The sequence below is a fragment of the Pygoscelis adeliae genome, unplaced genomic scaffold, assembly GCF_000699105.1.
Source record: "Pygoscelis adeliae isolate BGI_AS28 unplaced genomic scaffold, ASM69910v1 Scaffold42, whole genome shotgun sequence".
Lineage (NCBI taxonomy): Eukaryota > Metazoa > Chordata > Aves > Sphenisciformes > Spheniscidae > Pygoscelis > Pygoscelis adeliae.
In genome coordinates, this window is record NW_008824283.1 from 7,987,643 (window position 1) to 8,007,223 (window position 19,581).

General features: G+C 36.3%; 1 protein-coding gene across 1 annotated transcript in view; it reads right to left on the minus strand.

The window, feature by feature from the left end:
• Positions 1 to 534: 534 nt before the first annotated feature.
• The window catches only part of CEP192 (centrosomal protein 192kDa), a 90,305-nt gene continuing 71,258 nt past the window's right edge, over positions 535 to 19,581 (minus strand). Inside the window, exons 35-43 of the mRNA XM_009318524.1 lie at positions 17,781 to 17,886; positions 16,161 to 16,365; positions 14,278 to 14,357; positions 13,251 to 13,346; positions 11,580 to 11,699; positions 7,595 to 7,716; positions 6,558 to 6,681; positions 6,033 to 6,091; positions 535 to 1,002 (exon numbers count right to left, since the gene is read on the minus strand). Coding sequence (XP_009316799.1) covers positions 864 to 1,002; positions 6,033 to 6,091; positions 6,558 to 6,681; positions 7,595 to 7,716; positions 11,580 to 11,699; positions 13,251 to 13,346; positions 14,278 to 14,357; positions 16,161 to 16,365; positions 17,781 to 17,886 — 1,051 coding nt within the window. The 3' untranslated portion in view covers positions 535 to 863. The remainder of the gene's footprint in view (positions 1,003 to 6,032; positions 6,092 to 6,557; positions 6,682 to 7,594; positions 7,717 to 11,579; positions 11,700 to 13,250; positions 13,347 to 14,277; positions 14,358 to 16,160; positions 16,366 to 17,780; positions 17,887 to 19,581) is intronic.

The window sequence follows — 19,581 nt, forward strand, 5'->3', positions numbered from 1 at the left end:
TAAATTCACAAACAGGTCCATAAATGGAAAAAAAAGGGATAGGTGGGAATCTACCTCCCATTCCTAATCCAATGACTGCAGATGCTGAGGAAATGCAAGCGAAGCGAACTGAAGGCAGCAGCCAGGCTTATGTCATGTCTCAAAGCAACATCTTTTCACCGCTGTTAAAAGGCAGAATACTGGGTTAGATTAATTGTTCTGGAGGGCTGAAGGCAGTATTGCTTATGTTTAATTTACACTGTTTTCACATTGTTAGAGTTAAAAACAATGCTTATGCCTGCGACTGAACTGTGTAAAAAGTTAAGGGCTGATTGTCAGATTATCAATCCGGTCCCAGCTTTACCAGATGGAGACATGATATTAACAGGCCAGCTTCTGTACTGCAATCCCTCCCCCTGCTCCCCAACAGCCCCCGAAAAACTAGCATTGCCTAAGAGCAGGCAGCTTGATCCCTTACCTACACCAAGGAATCCTCTAACCAAAGACAGAAATCAGGTAGAATCAACTGTTAACACATAGATTTTATTTCTGTATTTACAATGCTTAAAATAAAATATATCAGTATCTAGATATTCCTAATAAATGCAAAAATAGAAAACTTCCCTTTTCAACAAAAGTGCAGAAACATAAATTAGAACATGATAACTTTAAAACATACAATGTTATTTCTCAGTGTTTTTACTTTGAAAACAGATTTGTAAAACAAGCACCATAATTCATCTTACAGAAGACTTTCCATCAAAGCAGCATCACAGGGCAAAACAAGGACGACGTTAGTACAGAAATGTAGTAGCAAATCTTCAAATATTTTAAATTACATAAACTGTTATAAATTATTATAAACAGTTATAAAACTGTTCTGACTATTTTTTTGCAATAGCTTTACCACATAGCCGAATATTAACTGAGCCATATTTGGTCGTCAGCACAACGAAGAAACCTTCAAATTTTCCTTCTGCCTTTGGCTTGAACTGGACTGGCACGTTGATGTAATGATGGGATCTGTAAAAAGGCAATTATGTGCATATTCATTGTTAATAAACAAGTAAATCCCACCAGATAGAGAAATTCTTGTCTAGTTTTGATTTTCACCAAAATAGTATATTGGATGTGCACTGGATCATCAAGTTTATTTTTATAGATTTGATTATCTATTATTCTTCAGAGGGACTTTGATTGTTAGGGTCATTCTTTCCTACTGATTATACAAAGTACTGCAATACTGTATTGCTGCTAGTTTACCTAGATAAGTTTGGTCTGCCTCTTTGCAATAATATTGACAGTGCATAAGCTATATTTAGAGCAAAGTTACTACATTTCATCCCTTCAGAAGTCATGCGACAAGCACACTAAAATTTCCAATTCTTTTGGAAATTCCACCAATTTGAACCTAGTAAAATAATTTCAATTACTTCTAATTGTCTCCACATTAAGAAATATTTTGCTAATCATTGCAAGTCAATATACCCATCCTCAAAGAGTGTTTTAAAGATTTTACATTACACCTTTTTAGGTTATATAATTCCTCCTCTATTCAGATTGCATAAAAACATACCAAATGTAATGGGTGGCTGTCTTAATTGTCAAAAGCCTAGAGTGAACGCTTTAAAAAAACATAAGCTATACAACAAGCAACAAGCTGGAAATGCTGAGTGGCAGTCTATTGGATTCCATGGCATCCAATGGAAATATCCAGCACTAACAGACAGGTAACAGTAACAGGCACTGTTACTGTGTGGGAGCAGTCGCTGGACGTTTCCAACTTCGGAGCTGGGCTCTGGCTGTGCTGAGAAGGAACGTATTGGAATAAGGAAAAATGAACAACATCACTTAGTAAGACAAAGAAAGAAAGGACTGCTTTGTTTTCTTTTATTGCAGCTTCAGTTTTCTCCCCTTAACAGTATTTCGTATTATCCAATGTCCTCTGGCATGTGATTATTTTCCCTACTTTTTCTTATTTCGTTCCTACCTTTTCATATTCCTTTCCTCTACACTAATCCAACCTATCATAATCAGTCTGTGCTCTTACCCTTCTCCTACATTTGGAAATCATAATATTGGCCCTGCATATAAGCCTGATCCCAGCCTCATTTGTTTAGTATCATCCTTAGTGCTAAAGTAGTTAAACTGGCAAATGTATTTTGATTCTTTTTCTTTTCTTTTTTTTTAAAACAGATCCTGGTCAATCAAGTAACTTTCAGAATAAAGACTGGTATGTTACTGTATTTTTTTAATTGGGCTAATACAAAAACAAAGCACTAATTATGTAGTACTGAACTACAATCAACAATACAGCAAAGGAGTACAGCCAGATCAGGGTTTCATGTCTCATACTTGATTGCCGAGTGTTATATAACAAACCTGGCACGCTCTGTCTCTTATCTATCTATAATATATGGGATGAAGATATTTACTCAGCTTTGTTTTTAAAAATCCATTTTATAAATGAAGAACATCAGTATGATTATTTAATCTGTAAAAGATGCATTATATTAGAAAACACAAATTTTAGTAAGAATAGAGTGTGAAGCTGCATACAACCAGGCCACCTGAGAGTTTACAAAAATAAAAGTAAACTCAGCAGAAAGTCAGGAGGGATGCACAAGTCTATATCATCATCTCCAAAATAATATATGTATGCTTCCTTACATATCCTAACACTCAGAAAGAACAATATAACCAAACTCAAACTTATATTATCAAAAACTTAGCAGTGAGTTATGTATCACTCTTTTAAAGAGATAGCCAGATCTGGCTGTCAAATATTAGTTTCCAGAACACATACTATATGACCTCAGTGATACTGAGGCAGAGCACACTTTCTTAGCGTATGACAGCTATATTCAGTTCCATTTGACCTCTAAATTCAGGTGTCCATTTGGTTGGTGCTATACACATTATTGTTCTTCTCCAAAAGCAGAATTAGTCAGACATTACTTAGAGTTTGTTTTGTAGCAGTCAGTCGATTTCTCACAATCGGGATAAGGCTCAACACACTTGAATCCTTACACTTCCTAATCCAAAGGGAAAGATACTATTTTCATTTTCTTCAACTAACAAAACGGGAAAGTTCAGACTCCAGCTACTACATAGCATAAATGTTCTTATAAATGAAGCAACCTGGAGGATTTTTCTGAAGTACAGTAGCCAGAAACTAGTCAAGAAGAATAGTGTCAGGACAACCAGAATTCCCCTGCAATTAACTGTTTTTTTCTTATTGAAAAGTTTTACTTTACTTCAAACTTTTCACTGTGCCTGCAACTCAATTAGTCTATGAATACTATATGGCCTTTACAGGTTGTTGCATCAGTTTCAAGTGGTATTTCTAAGAAGCCAGGTATGTCTGAAGCCTACTTCATAGACAAACTAATACTGTAGTCTTCTAAACACAATAGCAGCAATAGGTAAGTTTAAAAGGAGCAGTATGGGTAAGCTGCATCTAAGCCATAGTAACCAGATCTATCGTCAATTAATAGTGACTCCTGACACCCAGAATGGTGGCTACCGGAAACAAAAACAAATAGTCAAGCAAAAAAAACAGTTTTACCTTTTAGTAATATCTGAAATATATACTACCCTGTAATCAACTTACTTCAGATGGCTTCTGAAGGCAATACAATAGAAACGCCTCGGTTTTCAAACGTTTTTTAGGTAGGTATAACCTGGTAGTCCTTCCAGAAACAGAACTTAGCCAAAGGTTTTTAAAAAGTCAAGTGTTTTTTAATGTTTCACCCATAAGTTTTTATCACTTCAGAGTCATCTTGTTAAAAGTACTCTCTCTGCAGTAGAAAAAATTAAAAGATCTACTCTGTCAACAAACAGAACTCCTCTTTTAAATGCAAATTCCAGATAGGATTCGTTCCCACCCATTCTTTGCAGGACTTATAATATTAGCTAAACGACATCTCTGTGGTTAAAAAACAAAATATACGCTTTAAGATATTTGGTGAAGATTACTAAAATTCCTTCCCCCCCAGTTTTGGTTGCAAGATACTGTATTTGGATAAAGCCCATTACTATTTTCAACTGAGCAAACTGTAGTAAAGGAACAAGCAGTGCTACGTATTGGTACTTGTGATCACATAACCAATTGAACAAGAACTGGCAAGCCACTATACCAACTTCTGAAGGTCAGACTCTTGATGCTAAGTACAAATACAAACTTGCAATTCCATCATCTGGATTTAAAACTTGATTACACAGGATTGCTTTCAAATTTGGCCCTCAAAGTGAAGAGCATGCAACAGACCGTGTTTACTACACGACACTTTTTTGGTCCAAAAAATGTAGGTAGGTGGTACTTTCTATTTTTACACTCTTATTTACAGACTAATATTCCAAGTTCCTGCAAACAGTTTTCTTATCCAATTACTTTTGAACATTACTTTGTAAGATGTCCGGTTAACCTAGTTTAGATGGAAACAGTTAACATTGGCTTTCTTGAAACTCTCCTTGATGCTGTTCTCAAATAAAAGCCATTTAAGTAAGTTCTTTTAACACTTTTTTAAAAGCATCTATCCAAGTCAAGTAATTCTTCTGTGCTTTATGCTCTTAAATGGGAGAGCTTCTTCAGAGAGCTATGTTGACTTCAGGTAAATGAATTTTAAAAAGGCTAGGAAAGGCCAATATTTACAACTGGAGAAAAAAACAGCCAAACTTACTAGAAAAAAAGGTTGTAGAATGTTATTAGAAAGTGCAGTATATTCCATTAATAACCTTTAGAAATGGTAGACTGAATTTTAAACTTGTTAACTCTACTGTGGATAAAGCAATAGGAGTTTATTATCTCTCACAGAACATATACCAAATAGCTTTTACAGCATTCCTCAAGAATATTTTTGAAATATTTAAGTGTCTTCCAGTGAAGCTACTCATCTTTCTTTCCAGGAACAATCAAGTCATCCTGTCCTTTGTCTGCAGCTGTACAGCCTCAGACAGATCTAGCTAGTAATCTTTATTTGGATAGATTTTATCTTGGTCACTGCCTCCATAAAACACCCTTCTGTGCCACCTGATGTGACATATTTAATAAAAAGATGCCAGTTAATTAGAAACACTGGAACACATGCCTTAAACGGAGTTATAACACTTGGCACTGAAAAGCGGCCTTAAGAATACCTTGAATACCGGTAGCTAACACCACCACAGCCCTGTCTTTATAATGAATGCTAAGTATCATTGGCAGACACAAAACAAGATTAGGAGCCAGAGTATCTAGTTCCATTTATGATTTTGCTCACAATTTCTGTTCTGTATATCCTTAGTTTCCTCACCTTTAAAACGGGGACCTGTTTAAACACTGGGAATGTATACTGTATGACTTCTAATGAAATGGTTGCATTTCTGTCTTCCTGACAATCCCACTGTTACAGAGAAGCACGTGAGATGCTATACTTCTTGAAGAGATGACTAATAGGACTGTCAAATACTTGTTGCAATGAACTCTAAAGATGACTGGGTTTATTTTGAGGGATTGTTATCACCAACTTGAAAATTCCTTTTATGCAAGTAATATGCTGAAATACTTGGTATGACCAGGCAATTCCACTGGCTGTTCAAACCTTGTATTTGCAGAGAATCTTCGATGCAGCTCTGCAGGTTTGTCAAATTACAAGCATGATGAAAGCAATTTGCTTGGTCTGTTGTGCAGAAAGTATAAATGGAAGGAATGACTTGATTGTGCACAGCATGCCAAATGGTTAAATGAAGCATTAGGCTTAGCATTAAAAGCAGCAGCACTGTTAGAAACAATTTGCAGGGAAGAAGTTGGCAGATGCAGAAATAACTGTGTGGGCTCATTCTGCTTCGAACCAAGATTACAGAGTATAGCTTAGCAAAAAAAAAAAAAAAAAAAAAACCACACCAAAACCACACACACACACACAAAACCCCAAACCTTTAACTAGACAGCCAGAATGTTGGATATTTATATCTACATTTTAGCACCGTACATATAGAGAAGATATTTATCTTACTAAATTACTTGTTTAATTTTTTTGTTAGGAGAGAATGTTAGCATATGCATTACTCACCTTAGCAAGTATTTCGAGTGCTTGATGTAGAAAGGCTCTCCAGGACTTACAAATTTCAGCTGCAATTTAATACAAAATGCTTAAAAGCGCACTATATCTAAGCCTATCATATTAATTTATGACATGCTTAAGACAAATCAGGTCACTTACAAATACAGCTTTACACAGACCCAGGGTTTAAAAATAAAGCAGGCCCACATTTGTGCATAGTAAGAAAAATTCACATCTCAATATTTTAATGAAGTTAAAAAATAAAATAAATAAATCAGGATAATAACAAATGTATGCAAACTATAATCTATTATTTTTCCAGTTGCAAATATATTACAAATACACTCAGTCATTCAGTCAGAAAAGAGAAAAATTACAGGAGAGCAAAATTTTTCAGATATAATATTGACTTTTGAAACTAACAAACTAAGACTTGTACTATCACAATCTTCTGTCAAGAGTAAAAAAACAGTGCAGTTGAACTGTTGGAAGTACTTATGAAAATGTATTTAAAATAAAGTCTGTCAAACTTACCAAATGTGTTGTAAAGGAATTATTCCGCAAGTTGACCTTTAATGTGCAGGATTCACCAACTCTAGTTGGAGGAAAAGCATACAGGTCTTCTGGTGCATATACCCCTCGAGTTATCTCATTTTGTCTGATTTGAAAAAAGGGATTTAAGATATTAAGACTTCCTACTTATATAGTCTGGATATATTGATTGCATATTTCAAGATAACAGGTGTATTTTCTGAGACTAAATCAGGAAAAATTGAAAGATCCTGAAGGCATCGACTCTCTCACCTTAAATTTTATAGGCAATACATTTTAGTCAGAAAGAATAATGAAAGCATCACTGTGGCATAAATATACGTGCATTTACTTATACACACTTTCACAATCTGAATTTTTCCCCCATATGCTTTACTAGAGAACTAGACTCTTCTCATAGATGACATGTTTAACCAAAACATTTTACTCCTCTGCCATATTCACATTATCCCATAGTAAAAGAACTGGAAATCAACTTAAGACTGAAGAACACCAAGGTTAAGACATGCAGTACAGTGGTCTTCCCAGAAGTGACTCTACAGTTCTATGGACTCTCCAAAAGGGGAGTATACAAAAAGCATACACAAGATTCTACTGCTGATACCAGTTCATTTACAACAGCAAATCATGGTTAGGCAACTCAGAAACCCAACTGAAAAGAAAAAGCATGGGAGATTTAACAATACAAAGCCATAAAGAGGTTTGGCAAGTCTGTTTTTTGCAGCTGTTTTCTCTTTAACATAGAATCATAGGATAATTCAGGTCAGAAGAGACTCAGGAGGTCTCTAGTTCAACCTCTTGCTCCGATCAGGATCAGCTGTGAGGTCAGACCTGGCTGCTCAGGACTTTGTCCAGTCAGATCCCAAAAACCTTCAAGGACAGAGACTGCACAGCCTCTCTGCGCAGCCTATTCCACCACATAGCTGTCCTAACAATAAAAAAGGTTTTGGTTGTGGGGTTACTCCCCCCACCTTTACCCAGTTGCAGACTCTCTCATTTCAAGTTTTGTCCATACATACCCTGCTTTAATTGTACATGCTTCAGAGTAAACCTTCATTTCTGGTATAACTGGAAGCTCAGTTTTTGTGAGGGCACTTGCAGAAGCTTTCATAATTGAAGTTTCATTTTCTGTTTTAGTACCCTATTGGCAAAAATAGAGATGCCTTTAAACTTTGCATTCAAAAGTATTTAAGTATTCAATTAGTCATTTCCCTTACCCAACCCAAGACTTATTTAAAGTATAATCTTTCAGAAACAGTAGAGTCTGGATCATTGAGAGAAAAGCAATGATTTAGGAGGAATACTTTAGCAGGCTTCTGTGTCTTATGAATACTTTATTTGTTACAAGCCAGTTCACAACAAATTAGCAGTGCAGGTGGAATCTTGAGAAGGCTGCTAGCAATGAAGATTTTACTAAAAGCCAAAACAAAAAACAATTCCTCTGCAGATATTCTGCCCATATGCCTCAAGAACAGCAGTCAGCTGAACAACTGCTCAGAAAGAAAGAAGGCATAAGTCATCATTACAGTTTGAATTCTCACAACAGCAAAAAGCTTTGTAATAATTTGGTATTACGAACAATACATCCTTCTCAAAGAAATATCTCTCCAGAGAAACATAATCTGATAATGCATTATATGGTAATTATTACATTCAGAAATTAGGCCAAAATATTTACCACCGTCAGGTCCCCCATTCGGTGTACTCTAACACAAGGAGACCAGATCACCCTAAGGGAATACTTTGCCGAATAGCCAATTTCAAACTCTGCCTTGTTTAACAAATCTAGCCAGATACTGTTTGGAGCTCCTTGGGTCACAACATCTTGAACAAAGTTAAAGAACCAAAAGAACCTCCTACACTTAGGGTTGTACAACATTATCTCAATTTTTGAAATGGTGCTGACGTTTTAGACAAGCAGTTGATTCCCTTACGCAGAGAAGAGTAAAAAAAATAGATTCATCTTCAATAGAGCTGCTATGACAAACTTGTCTTTTAGACATTCATTTCTTCCACTGAAAGAGCTGCTAATCAGTCTGTCAGAAATAGCAGAAGCCAAAAAAAACCCCAACACCTTAATTTTAAAGAATATTTTTCAGTTGCAAATAACCCATGAACCACAGTAGAACCCAATACATAAAAACAAGAAAGGATTTGTACATGTGTCTTGTTTCAAGAGCTTTTAATTTTTCATGTAGTGAAAAATGATGGGTGTCATGCCTCAGTATTATCATTCAAATTCTAATTTATCAATAAGGCAAGTTTACTGCATGAGAATAAGGCACATTATGGAAAACGTCAGAAGTTCCCCCAGTCTTTATAAGTCCATCTTGAAGTACTGCATGCTTTACCATAGCCCATACTGACTTTTCCTGTTTCAAATGAAAGCAGTATGTTAACACTGTCCAAATCATTACAATTGAGTGCTGTTGTTCCAAAGCAACCTCAGGAGCATAGAAATTTGTTTAGCTTTAAAATTTGAATTATTTTGCTCACAGAGTTTAAAAAGATTTTTCCTCTTCTCGTTTCTGGGATACCCAAAGAAGACGAAGCTTTGTACTGCTGATAATAATAATAATCAAATCAGAATTCTTAGTTGGCAGTATGTTTTGTGTTAAGTATTAAGAAGTTCAGCTCAGTTTGCTGCAAAGTGATAGACTAAAAAGTTACATGGTTACACAGCTAAAGTACATAAACAATGTAAATTAAGAAATGGTATGCACTTAACATTTGTATTATCTTCAAACAGCAGCAGAGATACTTTATGCAGTCCTCAACTTTCTACATGCTAAAGGAGCAATCAGAACTTAGGTGCTGCCTCAGCCTTCTGGCAGGTTCTTGCTAGTTCCCCGTTTCACCCAGAAGGGACCAATAATTAGACCGAAATACCAATCCAAGACTTCTGTGCACAATGGCGATACTCTTAGCTCAATGATCTTAGAACAATACCTGATAGCAGCCTAACAAATGTTTCTCAGGAAAAGAAAAAAGTAAGTTTGGGTATTGAAAGGCTGGGGCTGCAAAGCACATGTAGAATCCCTCCTTTTCTTTGTCTCTGGGATCAGTTTTGGAGACATGATCTTCTGAGCTCCTGACTATGGTTTCCAGTGGTGGGGACTGCAAACGCATGCAGAGCGTAATCAAAGTCACAGTTAATTGTTTTTTCAGGAAAAAATGAAAGTGGTAAATGCCACTGATTTTCCTAACTTCACCTTGTTCTTTCAGTTCTTTCCTGAGCTCTTCCAAATTTCTCATTTCTTTTGAAGCGGTGCTATAAAAAAATACCACTCAGTCACTCTGAATGACAGTCAGTCAGTCTTCCCACTTCATTCTATCAAAAGTCACATTAACCAGAGCCGTAACCCTCTCTGTCTCAGCAAACCCAGCAGGATCCAAGTCCTTTTCAAAGTTGTAGTAACACAATCTAAACTCTTGATCCCTAGGACATAACAGGTTGTAATTGACTTGTCTTCTCGACTAAAAGTGGATCTGATTGAAAAGCTGTAACAATCTAAGCAAAGGTTCTGTGTTGACCCCTCTTCCAAACAAATGTATAGTTCCTTACCCTAGTTGATAAAGTATTTCCCTTTCAAATCTTTCAAAATGATCATGACATATTTCAAGTATTTTCTACAAATTTCTTCCCACATGCACAAAGAGATGCTGGAATGATCTAATTGTTAACAGCTTTGAAAAAAATCAAGAGGAACAAATCTGACACAGTAGTTCAAAAACATTAATATCAAGTTGTGCTGCTCAAAGATTTACACAACTCTGACAACTAGTCATGTTTTAAAAGAATTCTTCAAAACTCTAGATTTCTGGTAAAGAATTCATCTTCTCTCAGTTTCAACTAGCTTTAAACAGACAAATGACATAGACATTTTCCTCATTTTAAGGAAAATTATGTTCAAAGAATTAGATGAAAGCTGAATAAAAAACCCTCCCAAACCAAACATTATACAGGTCTCAAGTCTTCACACCAAAATTAGAAGTCATTTAACATATACTTTTTTAACAAGTCCCTTTTTCAACACAATTAACTACTGGGAAGAGCAAGGACCCTACAAAATAAAAGGTAAGGTACCCCAACAAGAAGGGTAAGTAAGGTTCCTACTACAAAAACAGAAAGTACTGTTTGGTACTCTAAAGAAAGATACCAAATCTTTATCTGGGCTTCTTAGAAAAATCAAGTCAAACTCTCTGGAGAGGACAGCAGAGCATATATAGCAATCATGCAATGCTGAACGTACAAAGCTCTTCACATTCAGCTCATTTAATTAATCATTAGAATTAATTCTTCCTAATTCTTCCTAATAATAATAGATTCTCTGTCCTATGTAGACTCCTCTTGTATGGATGGTGAGGTAGGGATTAAAAGCAAGGTAAAGAGACAGAGCACAGAAAATTTGTTCTAACTCCCAAACCCTGCCTTCCAAGCCTCACCATGAAGTTAGAGCTGAGGAACAATAGGGGAGCAAGGGAGAGCTCAAATCCAATCGCTTCTATGTACAAATCTCAAAAATCACCCCTGCCTACGTTGTTATTCTGATAAAATACTCAAACAGATTCTATCAGAGACATATCCATATCTCCAATAAAGATATTTGAAAATTCCGATATTGCATTAAGTTACTTAATATAGCAAAGGTCAGTTACTTTGCTATTTATTTACAAAAATAAAACCAATCCACTTAGTTTCTGATACAAACAAATCTGCATCTACAGAAACAATTCCCACAGAAGGCAAGTTTGTCTCTACTTTCCCTGAGCAAAATAAAATTTTACGTCTTAAATGGCAAAAGATAATGCATTATCACATAAGCAAGATGAAAAAGGTATTTTTGTAACATAAGAAAAACAGTACGGTATAGTCCGACAAAAATATCAGTTTTTTTTTCCCAGAATACGCCAGTGCATATGAGAAAGAGTACTGTAGAGTAAAATTAAGATGTTATCAAAAATTTGTGCTCAGGACAGCATTTATAGCATTTATATACTCACTGCTCCAGAAAGCTGAAATCTTAATTTGTGTTTCCAACTAGGTTTTTCAACTGGGTGACACTCAAGGTCCCAGAACTGGGAATAATCCCCTTTATCTCTAGGTAAAAAGATTACAGCAACCTACCAAAACAAGAGAAAAATTTTGCAGAAGCTTATTAAAATAATCTATACATCTTCACAATTTTACCTACACAAAGTTACAGTTAAGCCAGCACAAAATTTATACACTACAGAACATACATTCCACACACAGATGATCTTGCAGAAAACAATACAGCTCATCCTCTTTTGCCCACAAGAGAGAAAGTTCTGATGAAATAGGTTGTGCAAGCAATCTCGAACAAAATTTGAGTTCAGCTAATCTGCTTTAAGCAAAGTCAGTAAGTACTTGCACAATTATTTCTATTAGTAAAATGGAGGAGAAGGGGACCAAGAGGGGAAATATGCGCAGCTGAAAGACAGCAATACCTTCTTTCATCTGCCAGCTAAGCCATGAACAATTGTATTCCTCCAGCTCCAAGTCAGTAAGCACACTGTGCTACAATTACTAGAAGGCCTGAAATTTAAACCAACTTGCAAGCTATACATTCGATCATCCTTAAGGGTCACCTATGTGACAAAGGCTTGTCTCTGTATAGTGCTGTACCAGGTTAATTCAAGAGTAATCTTGCATTGTTTTCAGAGTTGAGGTTGGGGGAAGAAAGAGAAGGGGAGCAGCAGATTAGAGTAGATCACTACAACTATATCTAATAGCCAAATATTATCATACCCACTGCAAAAAAAAACAGCAAATTGTGATAGCACGGTACCTTATCAGCTCCAGCCAACAGCCTGACATGCCAATAATGTAATGTTATTCAAATAGGCCTGAACTAGGATTGCTAAGGCAAAGACAATTGTTTAAATTCAAATAATGTTTTTCAATATTATGAAATAACTATGAAACTGGACAGGAGTAAGTTTTTTATGTCTTGTAGATTACAAATTGCATCATCACAGGAATAATGTAGTTAAGGAATGCCATAATAATCCATAATGATTAAAAGATAGGTGTTCAAGAAGATGAACAGATAGAATTGAAGTAGCGTTGAGGGAGAAGGTGAGGGACAACAGCCCCATAGAAACCCATTCAGTATGTCCTTGGATGTGCTTTATAATTGTGGTTATGAAACCCTCTACTGGCCAGGAGATAAAATTGTAAGTCAACTGAAACCAGGAACAGACAACTGTTCTTGAACAAGTATGACAAGACTGCTTCTAAGGAAGGGAAACTGGTTCTCACACCAGTTTCATAAGAACCCAGTATTATTTGTGATTTTCTTGTGGATTTTTACAAAATATTTAAAAACAATTTTCTGTTCTAGAATAATTTATCCAAACCCCCCCCCCCCCCCCCCACACAAAAAAAACACCATGTTAAAGTCAAACTACAGATTATATGAATTCTCAGGATCAACTCAGCTGACATTGTAACAGCTGTGTTAAGTAGATACTGACTACCTGATACACCCCAGAACCCAGATTTTGGAAGGCCAACATTTTATCATTATCAGATAAAGTATGACCAGCTTCAAAAATTCAACTGTTATTTCAGAGAATTTCTCATGTAAGTTCCTATTATACAACTGAAATATAAATATTTCAAGCATATTAGTGTAACTGTCAATTTACCTTCTCATCTCCATGAGCTTCAAGAGTACCTGAAACACGGGAACATCTGAAAGCGGAGTAAGTAACCCTATAAACACAACCAGTTCCATCCACATCCTGCAAATAAAGTTATGAGTCAGATTCAGAAGGAAAAAAAAAAAAACAAAAAAATCCCACCAAACAACAAAACACCACACAATATACCCACCCACACACCACCCTTGCAAAGGACTGAAGAAAATACACCCAATCAAGCTGCTTTCAAGTGAACAAATAATATTGACTCCCCAAAAGCAAATGAATAAAGACTAAAACTACTACAACATCTATGCAGTCACCATGACTACTGACTTCCAGTTTAGAGGTGGTGCACTGGCTGGAACATGGCATACTCAGTCTTCTGGGCTACAGCGAAGAGCGCTACATAACCATTTTTCATCATTTCACGACAACAGACCATAATAATTCTAGCATAAAATCCAAGTGACCATCACAGCATTTCAGACTATCAAAAAAATAGGGAAGCATTTACAAATACCAATGGTACAGCTACAGTAGTTGCACAGGTGACAGCAGTGTAATTCAAATATCCTTGACCTAACTCAAATTACCATCAGAGATACCATGTACAGTGTAATTCCAGCAGCACAAGTCTCAAAAGAAGGCAAGTCTAACGTTCTGGAGCCAAAAGGGACACACATCTTTAATGTATGCTTGACTACTTAATGCAGTCTGGACAATGATACTGGATAAGCACAAGCAAACTCTATAAGCCAGTAAGTGAACGAAAAATTGTCCCACAGAGCACCGATTCACAGTCAGGGAGCACATAAGAGACGAAAAAAAGGGGGGGGGGGGGGGGGGAGGGGGAAGGAGTAAAACATTTCCCTGATATGGACAGAAGCAAAAAGAAACTTTGTAACTGAGTTCATGCTCAAATATATATTCTTTCTTGAGAGTATGGAGGGAAAAGGAGAGCGCAGCAGGAAGAGAGAAGGGAAAAAAACAAGATACTTGCATAAAACTACCAACGCAAGCATTCACTCACTTTAACATAGGGTGGTGCAAAAGATGACAAATGCCACTTCACGTTTTCATCCCCTTTATTCTCCATTTCCAGGTAACTCTCTGGAAGAGAAATATCAGACTAATACATTAAATGCCTTTGTTCCAGTGCTCAACTATCTTTAGTGGAAAGAGTTTAAACAGAAACTATGTTTCAAGACACACAGAAGTTTAATGGAAACAGTTCTCATGATGCCAACTTCAAGAGCAGACTCAAACAAAGCACACTGTCATAAAATTCTTGAAAGCTTACACAAAAGAAGTTTGGAAGTAAAGTCTTCTAGTGAAGAATCATATTAAAGATGCTTACAAGAAACAAAGTGAGACCTAAATCTCACCCCCAATAACCCTAAAACAATAACAGATAATCCTCTAAAAGAACCTGAAGCATATCAAAGAATGCTATGTGAATGTATTGCTGGTAGTAGGAAGTCAGCTTCTTATAAATCCAGAACATGACAAACAGCAGAAAGATCTATGTGACCTCCATCTGTCTCAGTTTATTGCATTCAGATTTTTTGGCAGATACCTTCACATATCAGTATACAAAAAAAATATCAGAAAAACCCACAAGATACCCAACTCCCTCCCAAGATACTATTTGACTGTTCAGGGAAAAACACTGACAGTATTCTAGTTTGGGACCAATCAAATAAAGTTGCATCAAATAAAATCTGTTCTCATCCTGGTATGGATTTGTTACTCAGCATACATATATACACACACATATATATAGAACGTATATTATGTGTGTGTGTATCTATATAAAAAAATGAAGCCTCAACAGAAAAGCTTATGCTTGACTTGCAGAAAGGAGAATAACTACTGACGTTATCAGAAAATCCCAACTTTGACAGTATCAATAAGCATGTTTCACACCTTGAAATGTGCCTCTTGCCAAGAATCAACAGGACATTTATAAGATCATCTCGGTCTAGAGTAGCACTTCAGGAAGTTTAGCTACATATATATTATGTGGGACATTTATAAAAATAGGAAAGGAGTATTATATTATATTCCTCTTTCATAAGTGTGGCAAAAAAACCAGATATGATTGAGAAATTAAGCCTTGAAAGTTCTAGTCTGTTAAATAAATATGTAGCATCAGTGAATCATTAAAAAAAAAAATCTCATTACCTAGAAAAGAAAACTAAGCACTACCAAAAAATCTGGTATTTAGATAACAGAATGACAGTTTCATACAGTGATTTGGAGAATTTTAAGTATTACCGGCATCAGAAGTACAGACTGAGGATTTGAGACTCCATTATCAGCAGTGTCCTCCTCAATCATTAAGTACAAGACAAGGATAGCCAGAGTCATAGCTGATATTTCTATGTCAGAACTACATGTAACATTGTAACTACTATGTAGAACATTTATTTCTCTGCTACACGCAGATAGATTTATCTCACATCTTAGGGACATCTACACAGATGAGGAGAATGAGTCTACTGCAAAAGTGCATTGACCCAAAAGAACATCAACAAAAGACAGTAACCTCATAGTGCCCTCTTTGCCCAGGCACAGTATGGTTGCATTCATCATAGTTGCTTAAAAAATTGGCAACTTACCTGTCTGTATGCAAACCTGTCTGTGGGAAAAAGTGTGGCTATGCTGCATAAGAAGAAAGAAAAAAAACCCAACCAAGCAAACAAACAAAAAAGACTTCTGAAAAAAGTTCCATCACAAGGAGTAACATTTCAAACTACAGTCAGAAGAGGGGAACTGGTCAACTGCACTTATCAGGCTAAAAGAACAAAAACGAAGTCAAGGCATTCAAGTTCCCAAACATGCAATACAGTAAACAAAACCTCTGAACACAAGATACTACAGATGTTGCATTTACTAAGTAAGCAATATTACCTGAGCTTTGGCCAGGTCTTGTTTTAGGGAAAACAATGGTTCTGTTCTTTATTTCCATTTTTGTTAGAGGGAGCACTGAGAGAGGCTTTGCCACATGAACAGTAGGACTTTCAGACTGCGGAGTAAATATATCACGTTTTCTAGATGGAAAGTCTGCTCCAGACACACTCTGTGCGACTGCCTCTCGAATTTGCACTTTAATAAACTTTTGCACAATTTGGAGAAAAAGAAAGATTTAGATAGTGAATACTGATATATTAACAAGTCAAACTATTCAGCTCTATTTCCTTTCAGCTTTATGTTCCAACAAAGGAAGAGTCTCATACATTAAATCACCAGGTATTCTCTAACTTCAGTTCACAAAGTTCAAAGATTTTAGGACAAGTTTAATTTAGGAGAACAGGAAAATTTACTGGAAATTTGTTATCTAGACATTTTAATTAAATAGAAATAAATTTAATCTACTTAAATTTAATTGACAACTCCTACAATATTCTCTGCTTGCAGAGAACGGGAACAGGGCTGCCTCACAGAACGAGCTTTGTGTTCACTTCTGCTACATAACTAGCACTTCTAAAAAAACTTCAGTTAATGCTAGTAAAAACTTAGCATACTTTTTGCTTAATTGGCTAGGTAGCAAAGAAATGGCAAAAGCATTATCAACTACCAGATCTCTTACAATTTGATTGGTTTTGCTACATTCTCTACTTTTGTCCTAGTAGGTTTCTTCTCTTAAATCCTTTTCTCGTACTGTAGAACATAATATAGTTCAATACGTGCACAGTCTCCATTTCCTTCTCAACTCACTCTTTTCAACAACCTCCCTGTTTGTTTGGGTTTTTTTTTAAGACAGTTTCCAATTCTGTATCATACCTCACCTTCCTCCATCGAGAAGGAAAGTAGATATGCCATTTTATCCTTTCAGTGTCTTTTACTTCTCTCTTCATGCAATGTTACAATTAACCCAAAATACATACTGACTGTAAAAATAAAAGACAGGTGTCTATTTTGGGGGGGGAGATTACCAAGGAGTCTTTCTGCTTTTACACTGATGAAAGAAGAAACTGCTGGCTTCATAAATTTTATTCATATGCCTTAATTTAATCAGGGAAAAGTCTTGGATTAAAATGCATGAAGAGCAAGAACCTGTTCTAGACATTCTTTATCACAGACTTGTTGGCCAGAAGGTTAAGTTTACCTTAAGGGAGCTCAAAAGGAGCTATGGTGACTTGTCCAATAACCTCCTTTAACTTCTTTTAAAATATTACATAGGCTACTTTTATATATGCATGTGTACATATATATATTTAGCATTTTAGAAAATTATGCGTAAAACAGTGGTGGGTGTACAGATGCAATTTTGTTGGCAATTCAGTCTAAGCGTTCACATCATAGTATTTTTTCTTCAGAGATTAATGAACTAAGAATCTCAGTTTGCAGAACAGCATCTCAACCACATTTATTCTTTTTTTTTTAGAGAGAACTTTACAAATTAGAGAGAATAATGGAAGTTGACAGAACTGCTGTCTCATACCTGAAAAGTTTTAGCAATGTTACTAGACCTTATCCAACAAAGTAAAATAAACAGTTGCAATCTCAACTCTCAAGTAAGCCACATACCTTTTGTCCGTTATCACAATGGATATAGATTAGGCCACTCCAAGGAATTAATGAAAGCTTTGTGGCAAGTGATGGATTAGGACTCACCAGAATTAGTGTACTGCTCCTAATAAAAGAAAAAAAAATTAGCATGATCCTCACATTAGAATGAGTATCTACCACAGATCTCACTAGGCCCCCCAAAGAAAAGATGTACTTTTAAGATAGCAGGTAAGTAAAGATGATCTAGAGATAGTTAAATTTAAGGTATTCAGATATCCAATACATTATCAAGCTTTAGTTGTCAGAAACTTAACACTAACACATTTAATAAACTTGTCATTGATGATTGTATAAGGGGTCATAGGGAAAAAGTAAGTCTTATCTGTTGTTAACATATACAACTGGTCAGGCCATGTAAAGCAGACATGTAACTACATGTTTCAGGAAAAAATAAGCTTCAATACTAGTCAACAAGGGAATTGTACTGTTCAAACAAAGTATACCGCACACAAATTGCATTTCAAGAATCTTTTAAACTAATTCTAGTTTTAGAAAAGCAGCTTGCTTTCCTTCCTCCTATGCAGAACTGATCTTGGGAAAAAAGAAAAGCCTTTCAATGTTATCAGTGCTTTCTAGTAGGGGACACTGAAGAGTCTAAACTCACTTGAAGCAGCTATGGCATCACACAGTAATTTGACCAGTGAGACCATAAATTCTGATTTACAATGTTCCATGTTCTATACTAGAGACATTTAAAGGAGGGGAGAAAGCACTGAAGTATTTAAAAAATGAGTACAAAATCACTGAAGTAAAGGTCATTGGTTGTATGTTAGCAAAAGCACTCAAGCTACACCTGAAGAATTAGCTTAACAGGTCATTAGCACAGCACTTTGCATTTGAAAAGTTCAGTGTAGGAACAAGATCAGTCCCCATAGGAAAGTCAGTTCCATAATCCTTGTCACAAAATGACCATCTCTACAAACTTCAACTAACAGATGTTAATGGCCTTACAATATTAAATCAGGATACTGATATTTCCTTAAAGAATTGTGGGGGGTTTTTTGAATCTCAGCAGTTTTCAGAATCTTTTCACTCATGGTTCTCTCTCTCATGTACGAGCTGCGTTCGTGAGAGTGTGATTTACTAAGTACACACACTATCTGTTACCACAAACCATTCCACTGTCTTTGCTCCTACCAGCTTGTGGAAGACATTTACTGCAAACTTCTCATGCAAATCCAACTTGCGTGGAGTCACAAACCACATGTCTCTCAGAAAAGTCATATTCAACCTAAAGACACTACCTCTCAGTACCTTCATTGCCACGGAAAGGAGCAGAGCCTAGGGAAGAAACACTTTCCAAAGGTGGCTCTTGCAGCCTTTGGAGATTCCAACAGTCCCTGCTCCAAAAGTGCAATTCCTTTCACAGCACTTACCAATACTCCCAACACTGAGGCACAGCAACATGCCAGAGGCTAGTTTCAATTCACCTCCACGAGAAAATCTCTTGGAATTCTACCAAATTCAGTAGGGACTCAGGACTTTATTATTCCACATTCAGGCAGGTTAGAGGTTGCCTTTAGCTCATTCCATGCAACTTAAGGGGTTTAGTCAAAATGAAACAGGGAGTGCTCTGCTTGCTCTAGCATGACACAGTCCTTGATCTTAGGACCTTCTTTCACCATCACTGAGAAATCAGACCTTCTCTTTTCGTGGCCTAAATCAGTTCAAGAATTCTGTCAGCTCCAGCCATCGCAGTGCGTAGTATGAAAGATTCTGGCTGGCTCCTGTCCTGACAGGATGACTGCTCTTGGCACTG